We start from the raw sequence: 26045 nt of genomic DNA, 5'->3' as shown, positions 1-26045 counted from the left end.
GAACATTTCGGGCCCCTTACATTTTTTACATATCATGCCATACAGTACTATATCGTTTTTGGCCCTATCTCTCAATGGTGAAGAATCGCTTTCATAATTTAATAATTTTCGGATCTTCACCAAAATGGAATAAATTCGCCCTTGCCACACACCCAACTTGTCGACCAAGTTTCATCTGAATCCATCCCCAACGTTTTGACATGTACATTAGTTTGACAATACATTAGTTTAGCCATATCTCTCAAAGGTGAAGAATCACTTGAAAAATTTTCAGATCTTCACCAAAATTGAATCAATTCTTCCTTGCCACACACCCAATATGTCCACCAGATTTCGTCTGAATCCGTCCAAAACTTTGAGATATTGTGCTATATATAATTTTTGGCTCCATCTCTCAATGGTGAATAATCTCTTAAAAAAATTGAGTAGTCACATCCGGATCCGGATCTTCACCAGTCTAATCAGTTCGTCCTTGTCACACACCCAACCTGTCCACAAAATTTCATCCGGATCTGTCCACAACTTTTTGAGATATCCTGCACACAAACAAACAGACAGAAAGAGTTGAAAACCTAACCACCTCCATCTTCTGTGGCAGAAGTAATAATAAAGACAATAACACAAAAATGAAGTTAATTTAGTCCATTGGGACAATACTCTGTACAGAGCATCAGTGCTGCAGAAGCAGTCTCCTGGGCTATGGGTCACCACTTCGCCGCACGATACTCTAATGGCTAAATCATTCCAGAAAGAAACACTCATTTTGCTGACCTCGGAAGGATGACAAGCTGAGTCAACCCCACCTGGTATTAATTCAACAGCAGAGCAGAATTTGAACTCGGGACCCTCGGATCCCAAGCCCACCACTCTAACTATTAAGCCAACACTGGGCATGGGCATTGGAATGGGTGAAAATAATACAAATAAATGGGCTGGCCTGATCTCTTAATAAATGCTTCATTTAGCGTAGTTATTTCCTTAATGAGTGTTTAGAATGATAGTAATTAAATGTGATATTGGATATGTGTCGCTATTATGTTGAGGTAGATGATGTCCACCTCCCTCATGTCTGTGTCTAAAAATCACCATTCCTTCTGACCATTCATTTGATGTTTAAACCTCTTATCTGTCTTAAATGTTTCTTTTTATCATTTGGGTCGGCCTTCAAGCGCGAGTTTAGGCATGGAATCACACCGAGCAGATTGGACTGAAAGGCAGCTGCGAGTTGGGACTTGGAGGGGTCGCTCCGCCCACCGGGCCGAGCGGCTGAGCAGGGAGGGGCCAAGTGTGTCATGGCTGCCAGTGGGGACTGAGGCTATAAAGGAGTGTCATGAGCAGTGGGGTTGTATATGCCGTGACTTATTGCCCCAAGAGGGTGTGCAAATTTGCAGAGCTGCTGAGCGATGCCATGCTTCCAGAGGCACTGAGTGCCCTTCTAGTTATCCTTGCCAAAGGAGAGGGTATTGCATTTGGGTCCATTTGTTTGTGTTTTTTTTTTTGTCCACACAGAACATGCATATGTGTGTGAATTACATTAGACCTTTAAGAGCCCCAAAGACTGCAAGGACCCATCTGACTGTGAGGACCCAAAAAACCCCTAAGACTCTTCAGACCCCCTAATGCCTTTTAAAACCCTATATACTCCCATTACACCCTTTAGAACCCTTAGATCTCCAAGACCCTTCAGATCCTCTTGAACCCTTTTAGAATGCCAAAGACCCTTACTCTTTCTTACCCTTTCGACCTCTAGACCTTCACACCTTTCAGACCTTTCAATATCCTGTTGACCCTTTTTAGACATTTTAAGACCATTTTCACCCATGAGAACTTTTCAAACTTTTGATTTAGTACATCCTTCCATTTATTTTGCCACACAAAACAAGTCCTGGTGAGGGTCTGCAATCTCTGATTGTTCTTTCTTCTTTGGTTTGTATTGCCTCTTGTAAATTCCCTATCCATGTGCCATTTCCTTATTAAATTGCACTTTGTCTCGGGTGAGTTCTGGTTGTCCTGATGGCTTCAGCTTGTGGTTTTTAACGTCCCGTTAATGGTTGATTGGTTGTGGTCTCCATCCCTCGAAATGACAGTCACATGGCCTTCAAGTTTGCTTGGCCTAATTAGGTTAAGACACATGACGCCTATCGAGGTGACACTTGCCCGATTTGGAGACCCTAATCTATACGGGCAGGCAGCTGTGGACGCAAGGATAACCGAATAATTTACTCCTGCTTGGAGTCTTTGAAGTGGTCGACTGTCACAGTTGCTTTGACTTGACTTGCTGGATTCAAACCAGGCAATGGAACAACCGGCGACTGTTACACCATCTTGTGTTGTACAGTTTGTGGGTTCTGTGGCATACTGTTCTTGTTCTTTATCTGTACAAATAAATAAATAACTCGTCACATTGCCCACAAAACAGTTGAGGAAACAATAAAGTGGGCCCGTCATTTTCCCTGCATGGTGGCAACAACCTTGCTTAAGGCGCTGTCACACCTTGACGATTGAGCCAGCGTATGCCGACTTATGAAAAATTTGTCTAAAACGCTGGCACGCGTCGAATACGTTATGGGTAAGTTTTGTCGACGTTAAGAGCACGCTGAAAAACACTGCCATACGTCGTAGTACGCTGGCTTTCATCGTTGTACTTTGCGGTTGTTCTCAAATTTTAGCATGCTTGAAATTTTACGACGTATGCCAGCGTATGACTCACACGTTCCGCTACGCTGGCCATAAGTTGTAGGCACGTTATGCGATCGTTGACACATGTCGACACACGTTACTTGTAAGTTACTCATAAGTCTATACACGTCGAGGTAATGATTAGCGTACCCGAAACTTATTTATAACCTATGAGTAACGTGTTGTAGGCACGTTACACGATCGTTGCACACACGTCGAGGCACGTTATGCGATCGTTGACGCACGTCGAGGCACGTTACTTGTAAGTTACTCATCAGTCGAAACACATCTAGGTAATGCTTAGCGTACCCAAAACTTATTTCTAACCTATGAGTAACGTGCTTTGAACCTATGTGTAACGTACCTCCAACGTATATTGACGTATTTGATTGACGGACGACCACAGAACTTGCTGAACACGTTTCTAATTGGCAACGTTAAAAAAAAAACAACAATAATAACTTCCGATATTTCGTCACGTGCCGTCACGTCACGTCCGATTGCCTCCTCAGTTTGCTCATGTCTTATTCTTAGTTCCTCCTCTGTGAATATTTTCTGTTTGAGGATATTGTCACGTCGACGTCGAAACTTAAATGCAAATGTCCGAATATATTTTAAAATTCGTTACAAACTAAAAAAAACAACTTCAGATATTTTGTCACGTGCCTTCACGGAGAAAATAAGTTTCGGGTCCGCTAAACATTACCTCGACGTGTTTCGACTTATGAGTAACTTACAAGAAACTTGTGTCAACGATCGCATATCGTGCCTACAACTTATTCCCAGCGTAGCGGAACGTGTGAGCCATACGGCGAGTATGTCGTAAAATTTTCAGCATGCTTGAAATTTGACGACGTACGAGACGTACCACGAAATATGACAGCATACTTCATCGTTTTTCAGCGTGCTCTTAACGTATACACAACTTACCCATAACGTATTCGACGTGTGCCAGCTTGGTTCGACAAATTTTTCATAGGTCGGCATACGCTGGCTAAATCGTCAAGGTGTGACTGCGATGTTGACACTTCCAATTCTCAGGCGGTTATGATTTAAATCGGCGTGCGGCAGGTTTTTAACAGGCTACGCCACGAGTTTGTTGGCGATACGTGCAGCGCGCTATGCCCAAGTTAAACTATGGTTGGGCATAGGTTGTGAACGCCGACAACACGCTAAACATTCATTGGTATAAGTTATCTATAAGACAACGAAACGTTCTGGGCCCGTTACTAATATGTTATGAATACGACCAAAACTTTAAAAAACCATCAAAACTTCAGCGTACGCCAACGTTTTACAGACATTTTTATACGTTGCCATTGCTGGCTAAATCGTCAAGGTGTGACAGCACCTTTACAAGTAGCAACAACCTTACTTATTGCGAAGTGACTGGTTCTTTGCGCTGACTGGAATCCACACGGAGTATGCAAATTCCATTCCGGACCAGACCATCTCTTTATATGCTGTTGCTCGTTGATTGATTCAGTGAAAGAATGGTGCAGATTGAGCCACTTGACCGGTGCTTTAGATTATCTGTGCAACATGATGTAGGGTCAAAAACAAGAGTCCGTCGTTGAAGCGCAATTTGCTCTATTTCAGCAAGTTGGCTTTGTTTAAAAAAAAATATTGAGGCGATGATGTCAACTCGCATCCTTGCTTTTGAGAGACTGTCAAGGTGTTTGCATATTTATCGTTGACCTTCAACTTTGTTTTTAAAACCTCACTTCACAATTGAGTGCACAACAAGTTGAAATGTGAATGGCTTCCAATTAGTAGAATCTCAATATGTTTAAGTACTTGGTATCTACGAACCTAAGTATGGCAAAAAGGAAATGCAGATGTGCAGGACAATAGTATTTTTTTGTTCGTCTTTTCGAGACATCACGTTGATTGTGTATAATACATGCATTCGTCTGTCTACGGTACCCTGGCGTTTGGAAACCAAATGAACTTGCATCTGGTTGACTGCATGCTTGTTCTACTGGAATTTGATCATGAATCCAGCCTGCTGCTTGCATCCTTATTTAGAGGGGGCTGTGCTGCTGATCTAGTGCCCCCATAGATCCCTCTGCTAATTTCCCTGGATTTTAACTTCCTTGTTTGTTTGTTCATTGTTATCTTCCTGTATTTTTGACACAGCTTACTGTGTCCAACCCACTGAGGGTTATATGTCTGAAGAGTTGAAAAGAAAATTAGGTTTCCCTTCATTAACCTGAGTGGTTTGTTCCTTCCTCTTAAGCATTCTAAGCAATTGACTGGCTTTGTGATCTCAAGCCTCATCAAATGGATGCCTTTGCTGTTCCATCCATATTTTGAGCGTTTCATTGGATTTATTTGCTGACGGGGATGCCCCACAGGTGAGCAACGCGATGCTCGATTCAGGCCAAGCGCTGGCACGGACTGAGCGGCGCAGCGACCGCTGCCCATTGATGTATGCGTGGCATGGAAAGCAATACGTGGGTGCAGCACATGGCCTGGCAGGAATATACTACATGCTCATGCAGGTGTGGTCTGCATTCCACGCTCTAGTCATGTGAACACATTGCGTATTTTGTGCCCAGTGGCGGGAGCCTTTCCTTTTTTTTTATGCCCCGTCTCCCCCGCCCCCTCTCTCTATGCCCACCTCACACCCACCTCCCCTTCTCTACTCCCCCCACTATCTCCCCCCTCTCTGTCTCACTCACTCACTTTCCCCCTCTCCCAGACCCCCCCCCACCCTTTCTCTCCACTCTTCCCTCTTTTTGCTTCTTTTCAAGTTCATCCCACCTCTATTGTCTACATTATATTTAAACATCCCCTTTTCTACCAACCAAGCTCCATGGTTAATCACATCTTAATACAGTTCTATGCACTTGTCTGCTTGGCACAATCATGGGAAATAAAGAGTTCTATACTGCTAGACTGCTGCAGCTAAAGCTGCTGCATTAATCAAGAGTTAATGCAGTTCTATGCACTTGTCTGCTTTGTCCATGCTGTTCACCTTTTGTTTTTAAAAACTCGTTTGCCTGCCAATTGGTTTAAGAACAAACAATTTGTGCAAACCAGAGATCCAAATGAATGTGAGAATATGAAAAAGTCAAGTTGCTCAATTGTAATAGACCACTGGCATATTTTCCCTGAAATAAACTGCTGAAACTGTGAAGATAAACTTGGATGAAAGTAATAGAAAAACTTTGTACGATCAAGTAACTAATACGTGACTTTTGAAATAACATAATCCATCCCAAGATGCTCTGTGCACATACGCAGAAAGCTGCCGAGTTTGGCGTGAAATAAAATGTATTGTGCGTTTTGGATAAGGATTGTTACTTGGAATTACTCACAAAGCCTCTGGAAAAAAAAAAGCCAAAATTTCTTGCAAAATGACCTGAGAGAAAGGGCTGTGCCTTTGCACAACAAAAGACCTAGAGAACTTTCTGAGCTCACCGAATGGGCACTTGCTTGTACTTTTGAAATTACGATATTTACTAAGATTCATGTTGGGGGAGGAGGAGTTGTGAGGGATATTATAAATGTATTGTTGTACAAGAAATACGAGCTCAACACCTCTCATTCACGGATATTTCCTCTATTTGTGTGTCGGATTCATTCAGGAACAGAACAATTATGATTAACCATAAATATATTTCCACTCTTTTGTTGAAATGATTATTGGAATTGCACATTTCCCACGAGCAACTGCAGGATAAAAGTGCCCGGTGAGCAGAACCGTGTCGCTGGAAATGCGCGCGCACACAGCGCTTGCGCAAAAGGCCTCATTTAGCATTCATCCGTCAGTTTTTAAAGTCGTTTATTCCTCACAATCATTTCCTGCATAGGACATTGTATTGTAATGCGAGCATTGCTGTGGACAGCTGTACCTGTCAATGCAGCTTAGATTGAGGCCTTGCATCCCCCATGTGATCAATTTACATCCTCTTGAGCCAATGCCTTGCAAACGTATACGATCTGATCTGAGACGCGGCAAATACTTTTGGCAAAATTGCTGAGCTGGATCTGAATTGAGTTTTTGTTGCCGAGTCGCTGCCCTGATCAAATGGAAGTCATTGTCATATGCACATCCATTGGTGTTTTATAGAGCTGTGTACATTTAAGACGGTTTGCTTATTGCTATCCTGATTATATGTTGGATGCGAACTTAAAGTTTACTGTTGATCACCGTAGGTGCTTTTGGGTATCACTCCTGCATTGGTACCTCGTTGTTGTTGAATTTTCTCCGTAGGATTCAAATAGTTGTTTGTTTTTTTTTCTTGTTGTTTGCAGCCTGGTGCGGGTGTAAGCGAGGAGTCTCTCACAGAACTCGTGAGACCCAGCCTGGACTATCTGAGGCATCGGCGCATGCGCTCCGGAAACTTTCCTTCGTCACTGGGAAACGATACTGACCGTCTGGTGCATTGGTGTCACGGTGCGCCCGGGGTCATCCACACCTTGCTACTGGCACGCACTGTAAGTACATCTCTGTGACACACCTGTCCACTGCTACCTGTGCACCAGTAGCGGATCATCAAAATAATTGCAGCTTATGCAAAACAGCTTTGTGAAAACGATTTCTGGCCTTTTGATAATTTCTGGTTGTCCAGCTTGGTATTGCTGTGGGCCGGGGGGTCGGGTGAGAAGACCAATAGGTGGGGGAAGCTATCTCGGTTCCCACCAGACTCCCCGGAATTTTAAGCCGTCACACACGGATAATTCCGTGACGCGGCGGGTCGCTTAACCGACCGTGGATGCCAATAACTCAATCGCGTGACCTCGGGTCCTCCCATCTCTGGGTTAATCGGGTTACCTAATTAATCACGTGGTTTAATTACCGGGGAACACGCCCTCAGTATGCCTTGTCCGAACTGGATCGGATGCGGCCGAGCGACACTGCCAAGGACGTACCGGCTAAAAGGAATGGATCGTTGGGAATAAAGTCCTGGCTAAACTAGGATTCGGACTATGCTGGATCAATGAAAGAAACCACAAAGATGAGCTGGGAACATTCTTAATGATTTATTAACAGTGGCCGAGGAAAGGTATGTGGTATGATAAAGATTTATTGGGGTGTGTTGTGCAGAGATGGGGGAGAGGTCTGGTGCAGCAAATAAACAGGCAACTTACAAAAGGCGATACAGAGCAGACTTAAGGTGAAATTAATGACAATAATAATGATAACGATCTTCTGCAGTCTTACTTAAGCAGGCAGGTGCCAGGACACACACACAGACACAGAAAACCCGATGAAGAGAAAGTTTTGCAACAGGAAGGGAAAAGAGTTGAGGCTATGATCTTGATGCCTTTGTGCTTGATAGCATGACTCGCCACCAATAAGTTTCAGGAGGGCGGGGGGGGGGGAATGCTCTGTGGTGCGGTACCAGACTGGGCGCGTTGTCTCTGGCTTTAGCCGCCTGTGTGGAGACCGTGTTCGTGAAGGAGGAGCTTGAGTGGAGAAGGGGTGGAGTCCAGAGTGCGAGGATGGAGTGGCAGGTGGGACCAGGTAGGCGGGTGGGGTTGACGTCGTGTGGGCAGAGACGAGGATGCGGAGTCCGGGCAGCAGGAGGTGGGTCATGGCGGTGTCAACAAGACGAGGCGACAGCGGGAGAGAGGCGGAGAAAGAGAAAGAGAGAAGCGGAGGGACTGCTCCTGCCGACCTTTATAGGAGGGACGACCTTTATAGGACCTGCCGTGCGGGGCAGGGGCCACCCCGAATCGAAACATCATCACCTGAATCGGGCGCTCCGATTGGCCCCGACCCCTCACGTGGCCCGCCAACTTTGGCCGGAAACCGCCTCACTTCGTTTCCGGCAAGGCTGTCTCAAACAGCTACAATATTCTGCTCCGACCCCACGACATGACATGATTTGCCCACACCAAAATTGGCACGTGAATCGTCCTGCAAAAAACCACGGGCCATGCCCTGGCAACTGGACGAGGGTCCCGCATGCCCACCCGGAAGCCCGACCAGCGCCGATGAACGTGCACGCCAACACGGCCCGCACTGTACATTCGCTGGCCATAGAGACGAGAAGTCGTTCACCATCCGTGGAGAATCCGCTGCTGCCAGTGAGGCCCGAAGGTACATCATTGTGGATAAATCCATGCACGTTTCGCTAGTGGCGTTTCTTGTCTGCCTTTGAGCATATTCCATACAGTGCGCGCGGTTCAGCCATTACGCACGTGGTCAGCGCTCGCGTTCGCATGACTCCGCTAGCGTGTGCGCGGGGCGAACGCCAATATGTGTCGGATATTGAAGTTGAAAAGGAACGTGCCACTTCTACTCCGCACACTCTTATCCCACCAAACATGGCGTGGAGGAGTCTTTATCGGCCTCCGTACGCGTTTTGTGCAGCGTGGGCGTCGTGCTGGCTGTGTTTCCTGTGTAGTAAAAAACACCATTCGTGCAGCCTCTTAAGAGATATTCATTCGCATGCCTTTTTAATGCAACCGGCAATCTTCCCCAGATCATCGGAAGCTCGAGTCGTTAATCCTGCACTGCCAAGCGCACTACATGACTCGCCACACACGCCAGACCCAGGGCTCGCACAGGAACGAGGATCTCTGTGCAGCAGTTCCCTCACAGCGGCGCCGACGCGCTGGCCTCCATGAGGCCCACCTTACAGCGAAGGCGCATGTGGCTGATTCACCTCAGGAATAATCAGACGAAAAGAAGAGTAGTGACGAAATGAAGGAGAAAATGATTTAAGCAACCCTTGCTATTGGATCATCGCAACGCACTCCCTTGTTGTCCCGCTAAACAAAAGTAAAGGGACTATCGACACGTTTAATAATGGAATAACTGTGTTGGGTCACCTATCTGTTGTATGCATGCAGTTCCGAGAACCGCAACAGTATATTCTGTCACCTTTCCCTTCCTGATCCAAGCCTCGCACTGTCCCATTATGTTTCATGCAGGTCTTTAAAGAGGAGAAATACCTTCGTGAGGCAGTGGAATGCGGAGACTTGATATGGCAGCGAGGGTTGCTGTATAAAGGGTATGGCCTGTGCCATGGCACTGCTGGAAATGGCTACGCCTTCTTGGCATTGTACCGTGCCACGGGTGATCAACGCCATCTATACCATGCCTGCAAGGTGCATACGCTCAACTTTGGAGTTTGGTTGTTTTTTGTTTTTTGTTTTGAACATGCAAAAGCTAATTGATTGAAACCATTGGCTAAACATGTTTGTTGTTTTACAAAATAGATTTGCATGTATGAATGGGGAAACAGAGTTTAAACAACCTTATCATCCACCTGATGACTGATACTTGGTTTCATGATGCCCGACCAAACGAGGACGCTGCATGGTACAATCCTGTTGGAACAAATGTTGCTTTTGTTTGATAATCCCATTTTGATGAACAAATTTCAACTCCATGTAAAATGTGGAGCGAGGTTAATCGCTTCTTTTTTTTGCCATTGTGAAAATTTTACAACAGCCCAGGTTAAGCTTTATTCTGATAAAAATTGGAACTGCTGCTCGACTATTCATTTGGGTAAAGTATCACAAAAACAAAAAATAGGTGTGAGAATTTTGTTTGGGGCTGTGGGGAGAAGGGGGTGGGCGGTAGTGTCTCGGTATAACCTTTCGAGCAGCCCACACAATGCCAATCAGTAAAAACAATACTGTACGCTCACAAACCCTGCTGTGCTCATAAAAAATCTCTATCTCGACGAGCTGTTCACCCACCCTACAGGTCGGTATGGAGTGCGCATTTGAAGTGGAGTTCAACTTTTATGTTGAAAGCAAAGGTAAATATCATAGGCAGGTAATAATTTAATGTCTTGAAGCATTTCCGAAATTTTTGAGTGGATTTGGCATTTGCATCATTCATGCAAAGAAAATAAAACTTTGAGGGGGTGTGTGTGGGGGGGGGGATTTAAAGATGCAATTAACCCAAGTAGTCTTCATTACTTCTGGCCGCCCCAAATTATCTTGCTGGAAGGGGTGGAGCTTTCCGTGCCCCCTTTCTGAGTTGAGGGGTGTAGCTTGCATCAAGCAAGCAAACTCGGTTTTGTATCTTAAAATCCGTGAATTGCCCCTGTTGACTGCGGAGAGAAAAGCGGTGTCACGAGATTGTGTCACTGGAACCCACAACACTCCGTTGAACCGACAAGTTGCATCACCTTCCCCAATGTCAACGATTGTTTGTGGACAGTGAAGTCCAGTGTTGTCAAATGTGTGATTTGCGTCACAACTCCTCCACGAGCCTTCGACCCTGTAATAAAAAAAAATCTGATTTGTTCCATAAACGAACAAAGAAATTGACATCCAACCAAACTCAAACAAATATGCATGCTGATTTGACCATTGATTCTGACTATAGACCCCAACCTCTTATTTAGCCAAAAAATATATTGTTGCGAATTCTGGCGTGCGATCGGCCACGTAACTTGAATCGCGACACGTCGCCCACTGGAACGGACAATTCAGTCATGACCCTCCGAGAAACTACCGCCCGGAGCCAGTCACGGGTGGGGGTTTAACCTCACCACGATCGTGCCAATTGCCCACCGCGCAGGATAGGGTTGCTCGCCAAATTCGACCTACCTAAGTACCTGTGCGAGTGGTCGACCAGTCGATCGTACCACGCCACAGGCCGACTCCGGACACGAACCGCTTAAGCGGTTCGTTCCGTATTACAGGGATAACCGAGCGGAGTAATCGTCGGCCTTGACGGTTCCGATTTAATTACCGGGCGTTTTAAACCCACTATCGATCCCTTACGTGATGCAAGATGGAGATTCAATAAAAGGAAGGAGACGAAGCAAAGCGGGAAAACAGTTCAACAAGCAATGCACTTTATTTACACACACACAAGCACGTATATACAGCCATACAAGATGCAACAAAAGCAAATGCAATACGATGCAGAGCTACAACCAAATAAAAAGGGCAACCAAATAAAAGTTCTACTTGTCGGATTGGCGCCACACACACACATTTACACAAAACCCCAAAGAAAAGAAAGTCGTGACTTCCCTGCGCGCGGTCGAGTCCCCCTCCCGCGACCTCAGCGTGGTCGCACCTGGTTCCAATTTCTCACGCGGCCGGCGAACCCTCTCCGGCACTCCTCGTCCGGACGCGTAGGCTCACGCCCCACAGCCAGCTCTGCCGCGTCTCATGTCCGCGCCTCCCGCGTGGCAGGCGAGAATTCTACCACTGAGCCACCAAGGACGACCTCACAACTAACTCACGACCACCCCAATTCCAACTGCTCTCTCTCTCTCTTCGACCTCTCTCCACCTTTTTGTCGGGCGGGCTCCGCCCCGTTTTCGGCCCCGCCTTCCTTCGAGCTTCTGCAAGAAGCCTCTCGAAGGGGGGCGTGCCCTCTTGTTCTCCCTCCACCCCGCGCCATACGGGGGCCGGGGGAGTCAGTTTTGGCTCGGGGCCAGGGAATTATTCCCCCAAAATGAGACCCTTCCCTTACATGACCTCTGACTTTTGACCTGCATCGCCCTTCCTCCACTCCAAAGCGCGGGGAAGATCAGGCGGGAAAAGTCCGCAAGAGCTTTTCTTCTGGCAATCCTGCGTGTGTTCCTGGACGTTTTCCACCACGGAAATCATCGTCGCGTGGTCCGTGGTGGACGGCGTTCATAAGTGCGGGTAGTGGCGAAGATGGTGGTGGTCGTTGTGGTGAGGGTTGGACATGGTTGTTTGGTGGTTGGCGGGCATTGTTGATGGTGGCTTAATGGTCGAAAATAACAATAGAGAAAGAAAAATGGCTAACTCAAAGCTTCGCAGCCCGGATGAATCGCACATATTCCCTCTATACAACGGGTTTGGGCTATCTACACATGGACTTACCGATATTTCTCACCTGAGGATGCTTTATGGTGTAATGCGAATTTCCACAACCGTAACAATATTGTGCTTCAAGTTTCAAACTCTTTATTCTATTTTATTATTTGTTATTTTTTTTTCCCAATCTCAAGCACAAACTTTTCCCCAATTGTTTTACTTGTTCTTTACAGTGTATTCCATCATCATGCTTGTTCCTCATTTTTATTTGTTTATTTGAGCGCAGAGATGTGCAAGCTACAATATCTGCCTTGCTGCCAAGGCTTTTTATTTTTAATTTAACTTTGCTGAGCAATAACTGCCATCTTTCCCCCTCGCAGTTTGCTGAGTGGTGTTTGGACTATGGCACCCATGGTTGCAGGATTGCTGACCGCCCATTCTCCTTGTTCGAAGGTGTGTGCGTACGTGCCTTTCTTTCTTTTTTCTAGCTTTGATAATTCGTTTCTGAACCCATTTCATCTGGATGGGGTGCAATGCCAACGCAATGACGCATCGTGACCACGATTATGTGAATTGCTCCCACGGTAGTTTTTTATTATGAACCGTTTTTGTAGAAGTTACCCGGGTACAAAAGTTTGCAAGTGCGTTACCGCGATTAGACATCCGCTAGGCAGGAGATCATGTGTGTACGTCGGTGTTGCGCATCCGCTTTTATTCACCGGCAAATCCATCTACTGGTTAGCACGTTGGAATGGCATTTCCCCATGTTTACATCGCGAGTGTTTGTTAACATTGTATTTTGTGATATTAATCGTGTAGTATTAATTTGTCATTGGAATGATGACGTTTGGAATGAAAATCTATGGAGATTAAGTTTAAAGAAGACAGAGGGACTGGGAAAAGGAAAAGGCGGGGATGCGGGGTTTCCCCGATCGGAATGGACGGCTGTGACATTCATTCATCCCACGTGGGTGATTCATAATAGCTGCAGAAGACTGATAGAGTTATCACTGAGAAGGGAGTTACTATTTATCATTCCATATAATTCTTTAGTACAGTCAAAATGTCGGATGACCTCCCACAAATTGCAACAAAAGCAAACTCAACAGATTTTGATTCCTGGATATGTCCTTGGTGACAGAAAAAAAGTCCTAAGGGATCCTCCGGGGGGAAAGTCCTGAAATCATGGAAATCCAATATGGCCGCCACCCGGCTTCAGGGAAAATGAGAAAATTGTAAAGATTGATATTTTAATATGTAAATATATGTTTTTTTCTGCATTCTGATTGTTTCTAGTTGTGGTCAGTATATTGATATACAATGATAATTATAAAAAAGTGAAATGTATTGAGGGTAAAATAAAAAAATTATGGCTTTTTTGTCCAAAAATGTCTTTTTCATCCCCCCCAATTTTTTTTTTTAATCTGATACTGATTTTGGCTCCTGGACAAAAAAAAAAAAGAAATATTGAAGACACAAGATGAAATCAGGTCTATGGCAATACAATATAATTATGTAAATCATTGAAACATGACAAAATTCACAATTCCACTCGGGGCAATCACATCTGCCTGACGAAGGTTTCAAAATGAAAATGAAAATTCGCATTAAACTCAGAAACTACATCCATTATAAAGTTACTATACATGTTGAGAAAAATCAAGCGTATTAAAGTTAGAACTCGACAATGTCGTCATCATCCTCATCATTGTCACATGGAGTGTTTGTGCAGCCAGAGCCCCTACAGTTTCCACAAGCTGGAGTGCACTCAATGTTGTGCATCTCATGGTGCTACATTAAGCCTGGCAGTTGCACCTCATGACACGTAACATCTTTTCAGGAGCTGGACCTATTGATGTCTGAAGTGGCACAAAACCCTCATCACACTTCTGCCAACCCCAGTCTGTCAGAAGAAGTTCATCTACACATCCCTTCCATTCTTGGACTTGCAGATACACGCACAGGCTGTAATACATTGCTGCTTCTGATGTTGGTGGTAACGTCTGTGGTTGCACGTCAGAGGAGCTCCAAGCCACCTTGTCCCAGTACCGCTGATACCGGAGGGTGTCCAGGGTGTCAGTTGACTTTCCGTTGTAGATTATCACCAATGTTTTTTTTCTCCTGCATCTGCCACATCACATACGGAAGCTGGATATGTATCAAAAACCTTGGCCTGCTCACGGAATGTGTTGTTTGCTTTGAACTTTTGGAGGGAAGCTCCCTTTCCAATCCCATGAAGACGAGATGTCATGTCACACCCAAGAACTGCATGTAGAAACAGTATGTGCTTGCATATGTCTGTACCAATCATTTTCTTTGTGGCCTTGATGTTCCAGATGCGAGGCTTCTTCGTGTTCTTCTTTGGCTCGGGACAAAAGAAGAGGTCATGGGATTCGAAGCTTGCATGGTAGCATAGGAGGACGAGGAGGTCTGTGTCATCACCAACTAACACAGTGTTGGTGACAGTAGCAGACTGCACGGCCTTCAGTACAATCAGGAGATCAGCATCCCCTGAGGCATGGTGTGTCTCACAGTTCTTCTTCTGAAGCTCTTCACTCAACATAAAAATGAATCGCTGTTTATTCTGCTTATTGGCAAGATACTGTTCCTTCTTCATTGTGAGACGCATGTCAGTTGTAAATGTCACAGTTGTGCCAGCATTCCCTTTAGACCATCTCTGGTGTGTCATGTCCTTCGTGTTGGTACTCTCATAACCATCAAACACGACTATGGCATCTCCGTACTTCTTCGTTACATAATCAGTGTACTGGTGGCATATGACTCTGTATGTAGATCCACGAGACCATGGAATGCATTGAACAAGTGCCCCGCCATCCAAAACATACTGTTGCCCATCATTGGAGATATCGGATCCACGAAGATCCCAGATGGCATCAGCAAAGACTGGCTTGTATGCTTCTTGGAGCTGAAGAGAGGAATCAAAGAGGGCTGGTGGATAGCTACACAGTTCATATTTGAAGGCAGACTCCAGTTCTTCTGCTGTCTGTGCAACAGTGATCAGTCTCTGGAAGAGGAGTTGTGGGTCAACCTGGACTTGCTCTCCATTAATCTTGACGGATGACTTAATGCCGAGGATGACAACTTGGTCTTTCCTCTTAAATGTTTACTCGGCAGGTGTTTTCCCATCCATAGATTTCAATATTTTGGCTCCTACAGCATGTGCTGTATCGACGTTGACGGTGGGGTGTGCATGAACTCCATTGGCAATGTTCCTCAGACGTGGATCACTACTGAATGGATTTCGTTCCTGTAAATACTGAAGAGCTGATAGTGTGTCCTTCCAGTCACGAGATTGTCTTGCCTTGGTCATGTCCTTCTGCTCTCCAGTGTTGTTGTTCACACCTGTGAGCTCTTGCATTGCCTGGTTTATTTCTGCACAGGCAGGCATTGATAGTAGCCATACCAGCCATTGTTGCTCTGTCATTCCTTGCCCTTGTGTGAGCCCCTCGCTGGTCTTCAAACTTCTCATCAGGAGATCAACATCAGAACTGGTCTAACATCAGGTCAGATGAAAGACCTGCCCACAGGTGATCACTTTGTCAAACCACATGGAACCCTTCATCAAAACGTTGTTGGACAATGGGATGTTGAGTTTTGAGGTTGGACATCTGCTGCAGATACACCCTCGCAGATTTGGCATGCAGGTTGTGGCCCGAGGCTGCCAGGTAAGGCAGCATTTCCTGGATGGCCTGTAGATGTAGTGCCAAGATGTAGTGCCTGTAGATGTAGTGCCAGTTCCCAGTGCGCTTTGCCCGGATGTATTTGCGTAGAATGTCGAGCATGTCCATATACTGAACCCAGAGCGCTGAAGTTCTAGAAGATATCTTTGCAGACTCGGCATGCTTCTGAAGGTGGTCTTTGATTTGTTTCAAGACATCAGACTTGCATACTTCTTCCACAGACTGGGGTTGACAGAAGTGTGACGAGGGTTTTGTGCCACTTCAGACATCAATAGCTCCAGCTCCTGAAAAGATGTTACGTGTCATTAGGTGCAACTGCCAGGCTGAATGTAGCACCATGAGATGTTGCACAACATCGAGTGCACTCCAGCTTGTGGAAACTGCAGGGGCTCTGGCTGCACAAACAATCCATGTGACAATGATGAGGATGATGACGACATTGTCGAGTTCTAACTTTAATACGCTTGATTTTTCTCAACATGTATAGTAACTTTATAATGGATGTAGTTTCTGAGTTTAATGCGAATTTTCATTTTCATTTCGAAACCTTCTTCAGGCAGATGTGATTGCCCCGAGTGGAATTGTGAATTTTGTCATGTTTCAATGATTTACATAATTATATTGTATTGCCGTAAACTTGATTTCATCTTGTGTCTTCAACGTTTCTTTTTTTGTCCAGGAGCCAAAATCAGTATCAGGTAAATATTTTTTTTTTTTCGGAACAAAAAATTGACTTTTTGACAAAAAAGCTATAATTTTTTATTTTACCCTCTTTTACTATTTTTACCCCAAGCCGGGTGGTTGCCATATTGCATTTCCATGATTTCAGGACTTTCCCCCCAGAGGATCCCTTAGAACTTTTTTTTTTCTCTCACTGAGGACATATCCAGGAATCAAAATCTGTTGAGTTTGCTTTTGTTACAATTTGTGGGAGGTTGACCAAATATTTCTGCTAAAATGCCTGTACTATTCTTCAATAGTCTCACAAAAGGTCAAGGAGAACTTGCGTGCCATTGTGATCTGTCGCGGCGGCATTTTGCGTTTCATGTTGTATGTAAATATTCTCGAGCTCGGGTTGATCGGGGATTTTCCAGAACCGGGTGCAACCCCAAGAAACACCAGCAGGTTTGTCGGTCATGGTTGGAATAAAGGATGGATTTGCATTCCGAATACCGTGGACGTCTTTTCCTTCCACCCTGAAGATCCACCTGCTTGGCATTTTAGACACGAACAACCACCATTTGTTGGTGTCTATCAGACGCATTCCTTTCTATGGAGATCTGTGCCTGGTGTGCTGAAAAGGGCAACCCTTATCATGGAGTTTCGCTGGTAAGGATTCTTCACCTGATATTGGCGGCACCTTGTCGCTCGTGTGTAAAGAGCTCTTCTTTGCCTTGGTGGTACCTTGCACGTCTCGTGTTGCCTTGCACGGCAGGTTGGTGTAGCTTTTCTGAAGAGTCCAGAGTCAATTTCTCCTTTGATCCTTCATAAACATTCCTTCCTTCAGCCCTGCCGGGTTCCAGAGGGCTACTCAGCTAAGTACCTCGGCAACATACCATTCCCTTGTGGCATTTTTACTCCTTTCGGATGTATTCCCGTCACATATACCTTCACGACTCCGACCGCTGGCCAATGCTGATGCAGTGCTCACTGTTACTCATTTTACTAACCTCGGAAGGATGATGGGCTGAGTCAACCCGCCTGGTGTTGATTCAACAGCAGGAGAGGGGCTCAAATCCAAGAGCCTAACATCTTAAGCCAGCCACCCTAACCGTGAAGCCAATACTAGGCTCCAGCAATGAATATTGAGGGGAAATTAAAAAAAAATTCTTTCCCAAATATCACTTTCACTTGCGTCGTTTTTTTTTTTTGCTACAATATGGATAGGATCACAATTTTTCAAAATTTTCTGGGGGAGCATATCCCCAGACCCCCTCCCCGAGGAAAATCTCGTTCCTTTTTTTCAAAAGTTGTGCAGTTTCACCCATGCATTCATCTATTCATTAATTACACACTATTGCAATTTACCTTTTGACCCTTTAGATTGCTGAGACCCCTTCGAACTTTGATAACCTTTGAAGAGCCTCGAGGACCCACAAGGCTCTGTAGACCCTTTAAGGAAAACGTGTGTGTGTGTTGGAGATGTCTTTTCTGGAGTTCTGCTAGAGCATTCTGATGTGCAATTGAATGCACCAAAATCATCGGCACGACCTCCTGAATTGATTAGGTTCAGTAACTAAAAAAAAAAAATCCCGTTAGAATTCCCATGTTTTAAACGCACACCATGTTAAGGTATATTTAGCATCTTAATATGTCCTTGCCATGCATGGCATGGCATTCAAATTACAAAATAAATAACAAAAAACAATGACAACATTGTAGCATTGCATATATTAATATTTACAACAATAATAATAATGAATATTTAATCCTCATGCTGGCCCCAAGCACATGTGGGCTTGGTGAAAGGCAATTGCTCATGCTCAATCAGTGCAGAAGGCTGGTATGCAAAAAGGCTGTGAAGACCAATGAAAACTTGGTCCATCAGACCAACGAGCCCACGAGTTGCTTTGAAATGATCCCTCCAAGCCATTCGTGATTTGCATCTACAGGCATGGGATTCTTTAACATCAAGTGAATGCTAGCATTTGGTACAGCCGGTTTAGCTCCCACTTCGAAACATGTCCTCACTGATCCAACAGCATCCCGGCAAAGCATCAAGATAACTGTTTTATAGTCAGGTCGGGAATCAAACCGAGACCAGACGATACGAGATAGCTCCGAAAGCAAGTGTGCGAGTTTGAAGATCCTATCTGCATGTTGTTCCTTCGACCTTCCAAAAATCGGAATGTTTTTGGACGGTCTTGCAAAAATTGTCACGTGTATCGTCAAGTCGTGCACGCAGGCAAATAATTACAATTAAAGCTATTTAAGGACCCATCGACATAAGTGCCATGGCATGGGAATGTGGAATAAAAGGGAGGGGTGGGTTATAAGAGTGGATGGGAGGGGGCAAGGGTGGTGAAGGGAACAGGTAGTCATGGGGAGAGGTGGTTGGGGTTGTTAAAATAGCTATTGTTTATGGCTCTTGGAGGATGAGCAGAATTTAAACAAACTTGCTAATGTATCTTAAAACCAGTTGTTTGACCGTCAGTGTGTGGAGGTGTGCATGGGCATGTATGAATGCACTGAGGGTTGTGGAAGAGAAAATGGAGGATGTGGAAGTATGAAAAACAGAGGTATGTCGTCGGTGTTGACATCGTCCATCCCTAATCGAAAACAATGAGAGTTACCCTCCTCGATTCAAGCACTCATCTCGTTACGGCCTCGGGGTTCGAGGTTTGATACGAGGGGAAGCCCTTGCGTTCCTTCCGAACGCCCGGTCCTGAGGCCACCAGCTGTGGATAACTCTGCGGTCTGGTGGGTTGCTCAGCATCCGCAAACGTCACTTAACCTCGTCAACTCTAAAGGATTGAAAATTGACCTTCGTTTACCTGAGGAGGTGAGAAAAGAAAAATGAAATCATGGAGTAGACTCCTTCCCTCACCTCACAGCCTAACAGGGCTGTGCCCATCCAAATTATACTGGAGGGGGGGGGGGATGGGGAAGATTGGCAGTGGAGTGGTGATGCGGTGCGATGGGACGCTAGCCGTATTATCCCTGAGGTGTCCAGCACCTGTAAGCAAGTCCTCTCCGGCATCCCAGATATGCCAACAGCACGCTGCTCCGTTCCTGCAATGCACCCGGGACAAACAGCTCCACGCGCACCAAGCTGTGTTCTGGCCTTTCTCCTTGCTCTCCTCCGCACTATGAGCTCCTTCCTTCTCTCCGCTCCTTTCTATTCCTCGCAGGACGAGCTTTTATGACGAGGACAAGCTCTGAGCTCTTTTCTCCTCACAGGACATTGCTTTTTCTGTCTCGTCTCCTGGGAGACTCTTTCTCATTGGTGCGCATCCGATGTGGGCAGGTCCACGATGCAGCTTGTGGAAAATCCCACTGTCCGAGGGAGCCTTGTAACGGAGCCCTCACCCCACCCCTTGCATGTGAAAGACTCGTCAGGCGTCCCCAGTCCCTCCCTGCATGTGCAAATGTCGTTTGCACTGCACGTACCATTCTCATGCGAGAAGCACAGTACTTTATTGTGTATGGGAAGAGTGTTGTACTCTGACGAATGCAGCAAGCATTGTGCTTTATAGATGGAACAAAGACTGATGCGGTGAAGGTATTAATGACCACAGATGGACCGAATATACTTGATAAAATAATGTGCGGATAGAGTGGTAATGGAGAGGGATGCAGACGGACTGAGGGATGACCGACTGACTGTGGGGTTGAAGGTAAGACCAATGGGGTATTGAAAGGAGCAGTGGGGGATGGGGGGGAAAGACATCACACCAGAGATACACAAACTAAGCTCGATGCATGTCCCCCCCCCCACCCCCAAACCCTTAGACATGGGGCAGAGGTCTACCTACACATATACTAATGAAATAACTCATCCTCTAGTCTCCAACGTGTCCATGTTTGCTCTGCCCTGGGGTACATTTCCAAAACCATAATATCATTCATTCAATACTTGACCTGATAATCTGGCTGATTGTAGTTTTGTTTTTACTCTCCCTGCCACACAACTTGGTTCTTGTGTGTAGTTTTGAAAAACCAACATTCGAGTAACGGTTGTTCAAACTTTGTGACTTGAAAAGCACACTGTGTTTATTAATATTGCTCTTGGAACTGTTTGCCAGACGATTGGATTCTTTATGCACGGTGATGTCATTCCACAGGTATGGCAGGAACCATCCACTTCCTGCTGGACATGCTCGACCCAAACACTGCAAAGTTCCCAGCCTTTGAACTCTGAGCCTTTTTCCTGCTTCCTCTGCCAACATCTGTTCCATCGTCTGACTTAAATGTGTTCATATGGTCATCTTTTTTTTTGTTGTTGTTGTTATTGTTTTGACTGGTTGGGGATTGGGAAGTTTTTGATTTATTTTGAATCCCAAGCATGCTGTGGAATCTGCTACAAGCAGTATTTTCAGGACCGCACTATGCACTTTACTTGGATAAAGATACTTATTTGCCGGTGTTAGGTGCATGTGTGCCAGTAGTGTGGGACGGTTTGCCTGGAATTCCATTTTAACCTTCCTGGCTATTGCCAGGAGCTCTCCAGCTTTAGAGCAATTAATTATCTTATGGATATGCTTACTGAAGTTACAAATAATTATGAACTGGTTAACTTTAATGAATGCTTCATCATTTGAGGAACTGCCTGATGATTACTTTTTCTTCATAAGCAATTGAGTTGAATGAAAGGTGCAGCTTCTTCCAGATGCAAGCCTGGTGGCTGGCTTATGTTCTTAGGGTCTTGAGTTTGAGCCCCTGTTGTGCTGTTAAATAACACCAAGGTAGGTTGATTCAGCCTGGCATTATTCCAAGGTCAGCAAAATGAGTGCCAGCTTATTGGAAAGAATAGTTTAGGCCGTAAAGTCCGGGGCGAAAGGTCAATAATAACGCCCCACAGGCACTGGCATCGTCAGGAATTTCTGTTGTAGGAGGGGGGAGGGGGGCCTATGAAAGGGCTTTGAGCTTCCCCAGCGGGCTCAGCAGCAAAGCCCTGAAAACTGTTCAAAATGAGAATATATTTAGATTTAGTGATGCTCTCCTGAGTTGATTTGGCTAATTAACTACAAAGAATCTGGAAGAATTCCTGTGTTTCTCCTACTCCTTCATCAGCCATTGTCTTCCTGTCTCATGTGGCTTTTTTTTTTTTGTATACCTTGGTTGAGGCTCGTATGAGAGCTAACACACAACTCACAGCAAGGAGGCATGAGACAAGAGGGGCGGGAGTGGAAAGGACAAAACAGTGGGGAACAGACACATTAGGTGAACTGTGGAAGGGAGAGGGATAGGGATGGGGATGGGACGGGGAACATTGTGAAGAGAAGATGGACATTTCAGGGACTTTCAGGAAGGAAAGCAGGAGAAATGAAGGAAGTGGGCTTGGGTGGATTATCGGGGGTAGAAAAGATCGAGGATTTGGATGGGGGAAAATAAGAGGTGGTGGTGAACAGCTGTTTTGAAAGCCTGGAGGGAAGAATGGGAAAGAATAGAGTGAGGAAGTTTATTCCAAAGGCGGGAAAAAAGAGGAATGAAAGAGTGAAGATGAGCAGTGATTCGTGATTTTGGTAGTTTTACCAGAAGGGGGTTGTTGGCGGACCTTGAGCGTCCTGTGGAAATGTGGTGGGGACAAATCACAGAGAGAGCAGGGGGGGCAAGGCTGGAGGAGTCGGTAGAAGACAGAAAGACCACCGACCAACCTGCGGTGATTGAGTGAGAGGCCCAAAGACTCAGCTTCATTGCGGGAAATGCCGATGATCTTAAATGCCCTGGTTTCGACAGCGTGAAGCCGAGAAAGGTGGGAGGCAGGAGCACCAGGCCAGAGGGGAGAGCAGTACTCCATCAGGCTACGGACAAAAGCTTTGTAAGTGGTCAGGAGCTCAAGAGGGCCGAGGAAGGACTTAGCACGACGGAGGATTCCCAGTCGGCGACCTGCTTTTGAGGCGAGGTTGGAAATGTGACTTTCCCAGGAAAGGTCATGGCAGATAGTGAGACCCAGAAGCTTGAAAGAAAAGACTTCTTCCAGAGGATTGTTGAGAAAGTGGATGTGGGGTTTTGTAAACGGTCCTTTCGAAGAGACATAGTGAGAGTGTGAGATTTGTCTGGATTGAAAGACATGTTCCACGTGTTGGACCAGTTTGTGATTTTATCCAGATCTGCAATGAGCGAAGAAGCTGCTGCTTGCCGGTCTGAGGATGACAGATGGTACGGCAGAGGGTGGAGTCGTCAGCAAAGAGAAATAGAGGATTTTCCAGAGAGTCCGAGAGATCATTGATGAAAACCAGAAAAAGAACAGGGCCCAGAACGCTACCTTGAGGAACTCCAGCCTGCACAGGAAGAGGGGATGAAAGAACTCCATTTAGGGCCACACGTTGATTGCGACAGGAGAGGAAGTCTGCGAGCCATGAGTGGAGATGGCCTTGAATACCATGGGAAGAGAGTTTGGTGAGTAGGGCAGGGTGCCAGACTGTGTCAAAAGCACATGATATGTCCAGGGATACGGCTCGGATTTCCTGTCTGGCATTGAGGACCTCCATCCATTGATGGGAGAGCAGAAGCAGCATATCCAGGGTAGAGTGACCTGGTCTGAAACCAAATTGATGATTGGAAATCAAGCCATTGGAGAAGAGGAAGGATTTCATGTCTGAAGCGATGATGGATTCCATCACCTTGCTGATGATTGGGAGAAGGCTGATTGGTCTGAAGTTACAGGGATCTGTTTTTGCACCTTTTTTATGCAGGGCAGTGATGTTCGCAGATTTCCAAGCAGATGGCAGATGACCTTGGGCAAATGAGAGGGTGAATAGAACAGAGAGAGGGTGAGCAAGAGCAGAAGAGCAGGCTTTGAGGACACGTGGGCTGATGCCGTCTGGACCGGTTGCAGAATCTGACTCGAGGTTTGAAAGCAAGCTCTCCACCTTGTCAGGAGAAAAGGATACAGAGTCCAGGGACAGTTGGGTGCGACTGGGTAAAGTGGGTAGAAATAGTGATGGGTTTAGGACACAAGATTTAGCTGCAAACACCGAGTTTAGACATTCAGCTTTATCACGTGTGGAATCAGCAGTGCGGCCATTTGAGGTAAGGGAGGGGATGGAGGGGGAACATACACCAGAAACAGATTTGATTAAATGCCACCAGGATTTTGAGGAGGGAGAGAGGTTTGAGAGTTCAGACTTGAGATGAGAAAGATGTTGTTTTCTGGCTCTCCTGGAGGGTAGATACACACTTGTTCCGAGCTTTGTGGAAAGAACTGAGATTGCCCTCAGTTGGGTTTGCTTTCCATGAGGCAAAGGCAAGTTGTTTCAGGACAACTGCCTCGCCACAAGTTTCAGTAAACCAAGGGCGGGAGGAAGGGTAAGACAACTGAACACGAGAGCGGATAAATCTGTGCATGAGGGAGAGCAAGTTTCTTTGAAAGAATTCCCAGGATGAGTTGATGTTTGAGAAAGTAGTGATAGGAGACCAGTCTAAGTTTGATGGCTGCTCGGAGACCCTGCCAGTCGGCTTGAGTGAAATGCCAGACTCGACGGCGGTGAGGTTGAGCGGCGTTCTGTTGAAACATCCATTTTTGCAGAATTTGTTGGCCTTGGCATCAGCCCTGGTGATTAGTGCATCTCGTTCCTCATGAAAGAAGAGGGTTTCCATCTTCAATGCACACTGGTCTAATCCAAGGCCAGGCGTTTGCAGGTGTTTTTGGGCGTGATCAATCTCCTTCAGCACAGGGCTCCAAAAGTAAAGGTGTATGACAAGATGCTGATGAGAAGACTTCCACAATCACCTTTTGTATCCATTGTTTCCATGTTCCTCTCTCGCAGTTCTTCAACAGCTTCAGTTATTTTTCAAGATGGGAATCGAGTCCAGTGACTGAATTATGCCTTGCACTCCATCGTGGGTGAGACTTGTTTAATATTGATCGAGACATGCTTCTTGAGCACATCCCACCTGTGAGTTGAAGCAGAAAAGGTGTATTTCTCCCCCCCCCCTCCATTGTACCGACAAAGGTCACACAATTTGTTGTGGTTCCTGCAGAATTTACACCTGCAAGGTTTAGACGGTGGTTATTACAGGGAACAAATGTAGCTTTTGGATTCAAACTCAGAATGCACTTCGGTACACCATGACGGACCGCAGCTATCTTTACAGTGTTATCATATCTCTGACCATAGCAATGCTGCATGTCCAAGTCATATTTTTGAAGCTTGGCAAGTATCTGGTTTGTTATGGATTCAGCAGTTTATCCATCGAGAGGAATGGAATCGATAAACGATTCCATTATTTTTACTTCATCAGCATCAATGAGCACATAACAAATCATTTGTGAAAGCTGGTCATCAAATGACATGTCCGGTTATGCTGTCAAACATGATCGGAAAATATTTAGCCGTATGGATGTTGGTGAGGATAGTTGATCGTCCGCTTCCGCCAAGCAAATCAAACTCGTTTTGTATTTGTGGTGATGGGTAAGAGATGACTGTGCTTTGCCTGTTGAATTTTGATAACGTGTTGATGAGCAACTGAGTTGTACTTTGCCAAAAGCTTCACCGTTTCAAGGAAATTCCCAGAGTTCATGCTGTTGCTGAGATTTTTCTGAAAGGGAGATTTTGTGTAGCGAGGAACACAATGCAATTGAGTATTCATTTGAGAATTTCGTTCAACTTTGTGACTGCTTGGTTTATTTCACATTTGAGTTTTTGATCGAGCATAACTCCTTTGAAGCCTGAAAAGAGTTCCTTCCACTGATTGAAAGCCTTGATGTGCAGGGCTATTCTCATGTTCTTCGAAGACTGAGACATTCTATCTTTTGACAGAGACCGATAGTTTTTGTCAAAAGGGAAAGGTCCATCTTTGTTTTGTAGATTGGAAGGACCACACCAAACTAATTCGGTTCTCAAACGCTCTTTCGTAGGATAATAAGGCCAACTTCCAACATCATGAAAGACAATGGTATTTGTTTGCTGCTGTCCAGCTTGCTCACTGTCTGTTTCACCTCTTTGCTGCTCTGGCTCACCCTCTTGTCCAATATTGTCATCCATTTGTTCATCAGTTTCATCACGTCTTCCATATTGTTCAAACCTATATCCAGCTTGTATGCCCTCATTTACTTCATTGACTGTCTTCATTTATTTACTTATTTTCACTTTTTCTTTGTTCAACCAGTTAGAAAGTGTTCCAGCATTTGATTCTGCTTCCTGTGTGAGTATCTCTTTTCTTACAAGCTGATCAATTTGGCTTTGAACTCTTTCATAGTGTATATCTTTATGAAAAAAGTCTGTTCAAAATTATTGAAATATTAATTTGAAAATGAATTTTTTTTTAACATCTTGGGTATAT

General features: G+C 45.3%; 1 protein-coding gene across 3 annotated transcripts in view; it reads left to right on the top strand.

Moving 5' to 3' along the window:
- The window catches only part of LANCL2 (LanC like glutathione S-transferase 2), a 39110-nt gene that overhangs the window by 12518 nt on the left and 547 nt on the right, over positions 1 to 26045 (top strand). For 2 of the 3 annotated variants that reach the window (XM_085852067.1, XM_085852068.1), the window contains exons 5-9: positions 5037 to 5183; positions 6943 to 7125; positions 9571 to 9747; positions 12777 to 12849; positions 20882 to 26045. The exon at positions 20882 to 26045 is cut by the window's right edge and continues 547 nt beyond it. In XM_085852067.1, coding sequence (XP_085708193.1) covers positions 5037 to 5183; positions 6943 to 7125; positions 9571 to 9747; positions 12777 to 12849; positions 20882 to 20958 — 657 coding nt within the window. In that variant the 3' untranslated portion in view covers positions 20959 to 26045. Of the gene's footprint in view, positions 1 to 5036; positions 5184 to 6942; positions 7126 to 9570; positions 9748 to 10351; positions 10407 to 12776; positions 12850 to 20881 lie in introns of all 3 variants that reach the window. The other variant, XR_015050698.1, reaches the window with a different exon arrangement.

Source organism: Eptatretus burgeri, chromosome 13 (genome assembly GCF_056783735.1).
Source record: "Eptatretus burgeri isolate ZD-2024b chromosome 13, Ebu_testis_v1, whole genome shotgun sequence".
NCBI classification, from domain to species: domain Eukaryota; kingdom Metazoa; phylum Chordata; class Myxini; order Myxiniformes; family Myxinidae; genus Eptatretus; species Eptatretus burgeri.
This window is presented reverse-complemented; position numbering and strand designations above follow the sequence as displayed.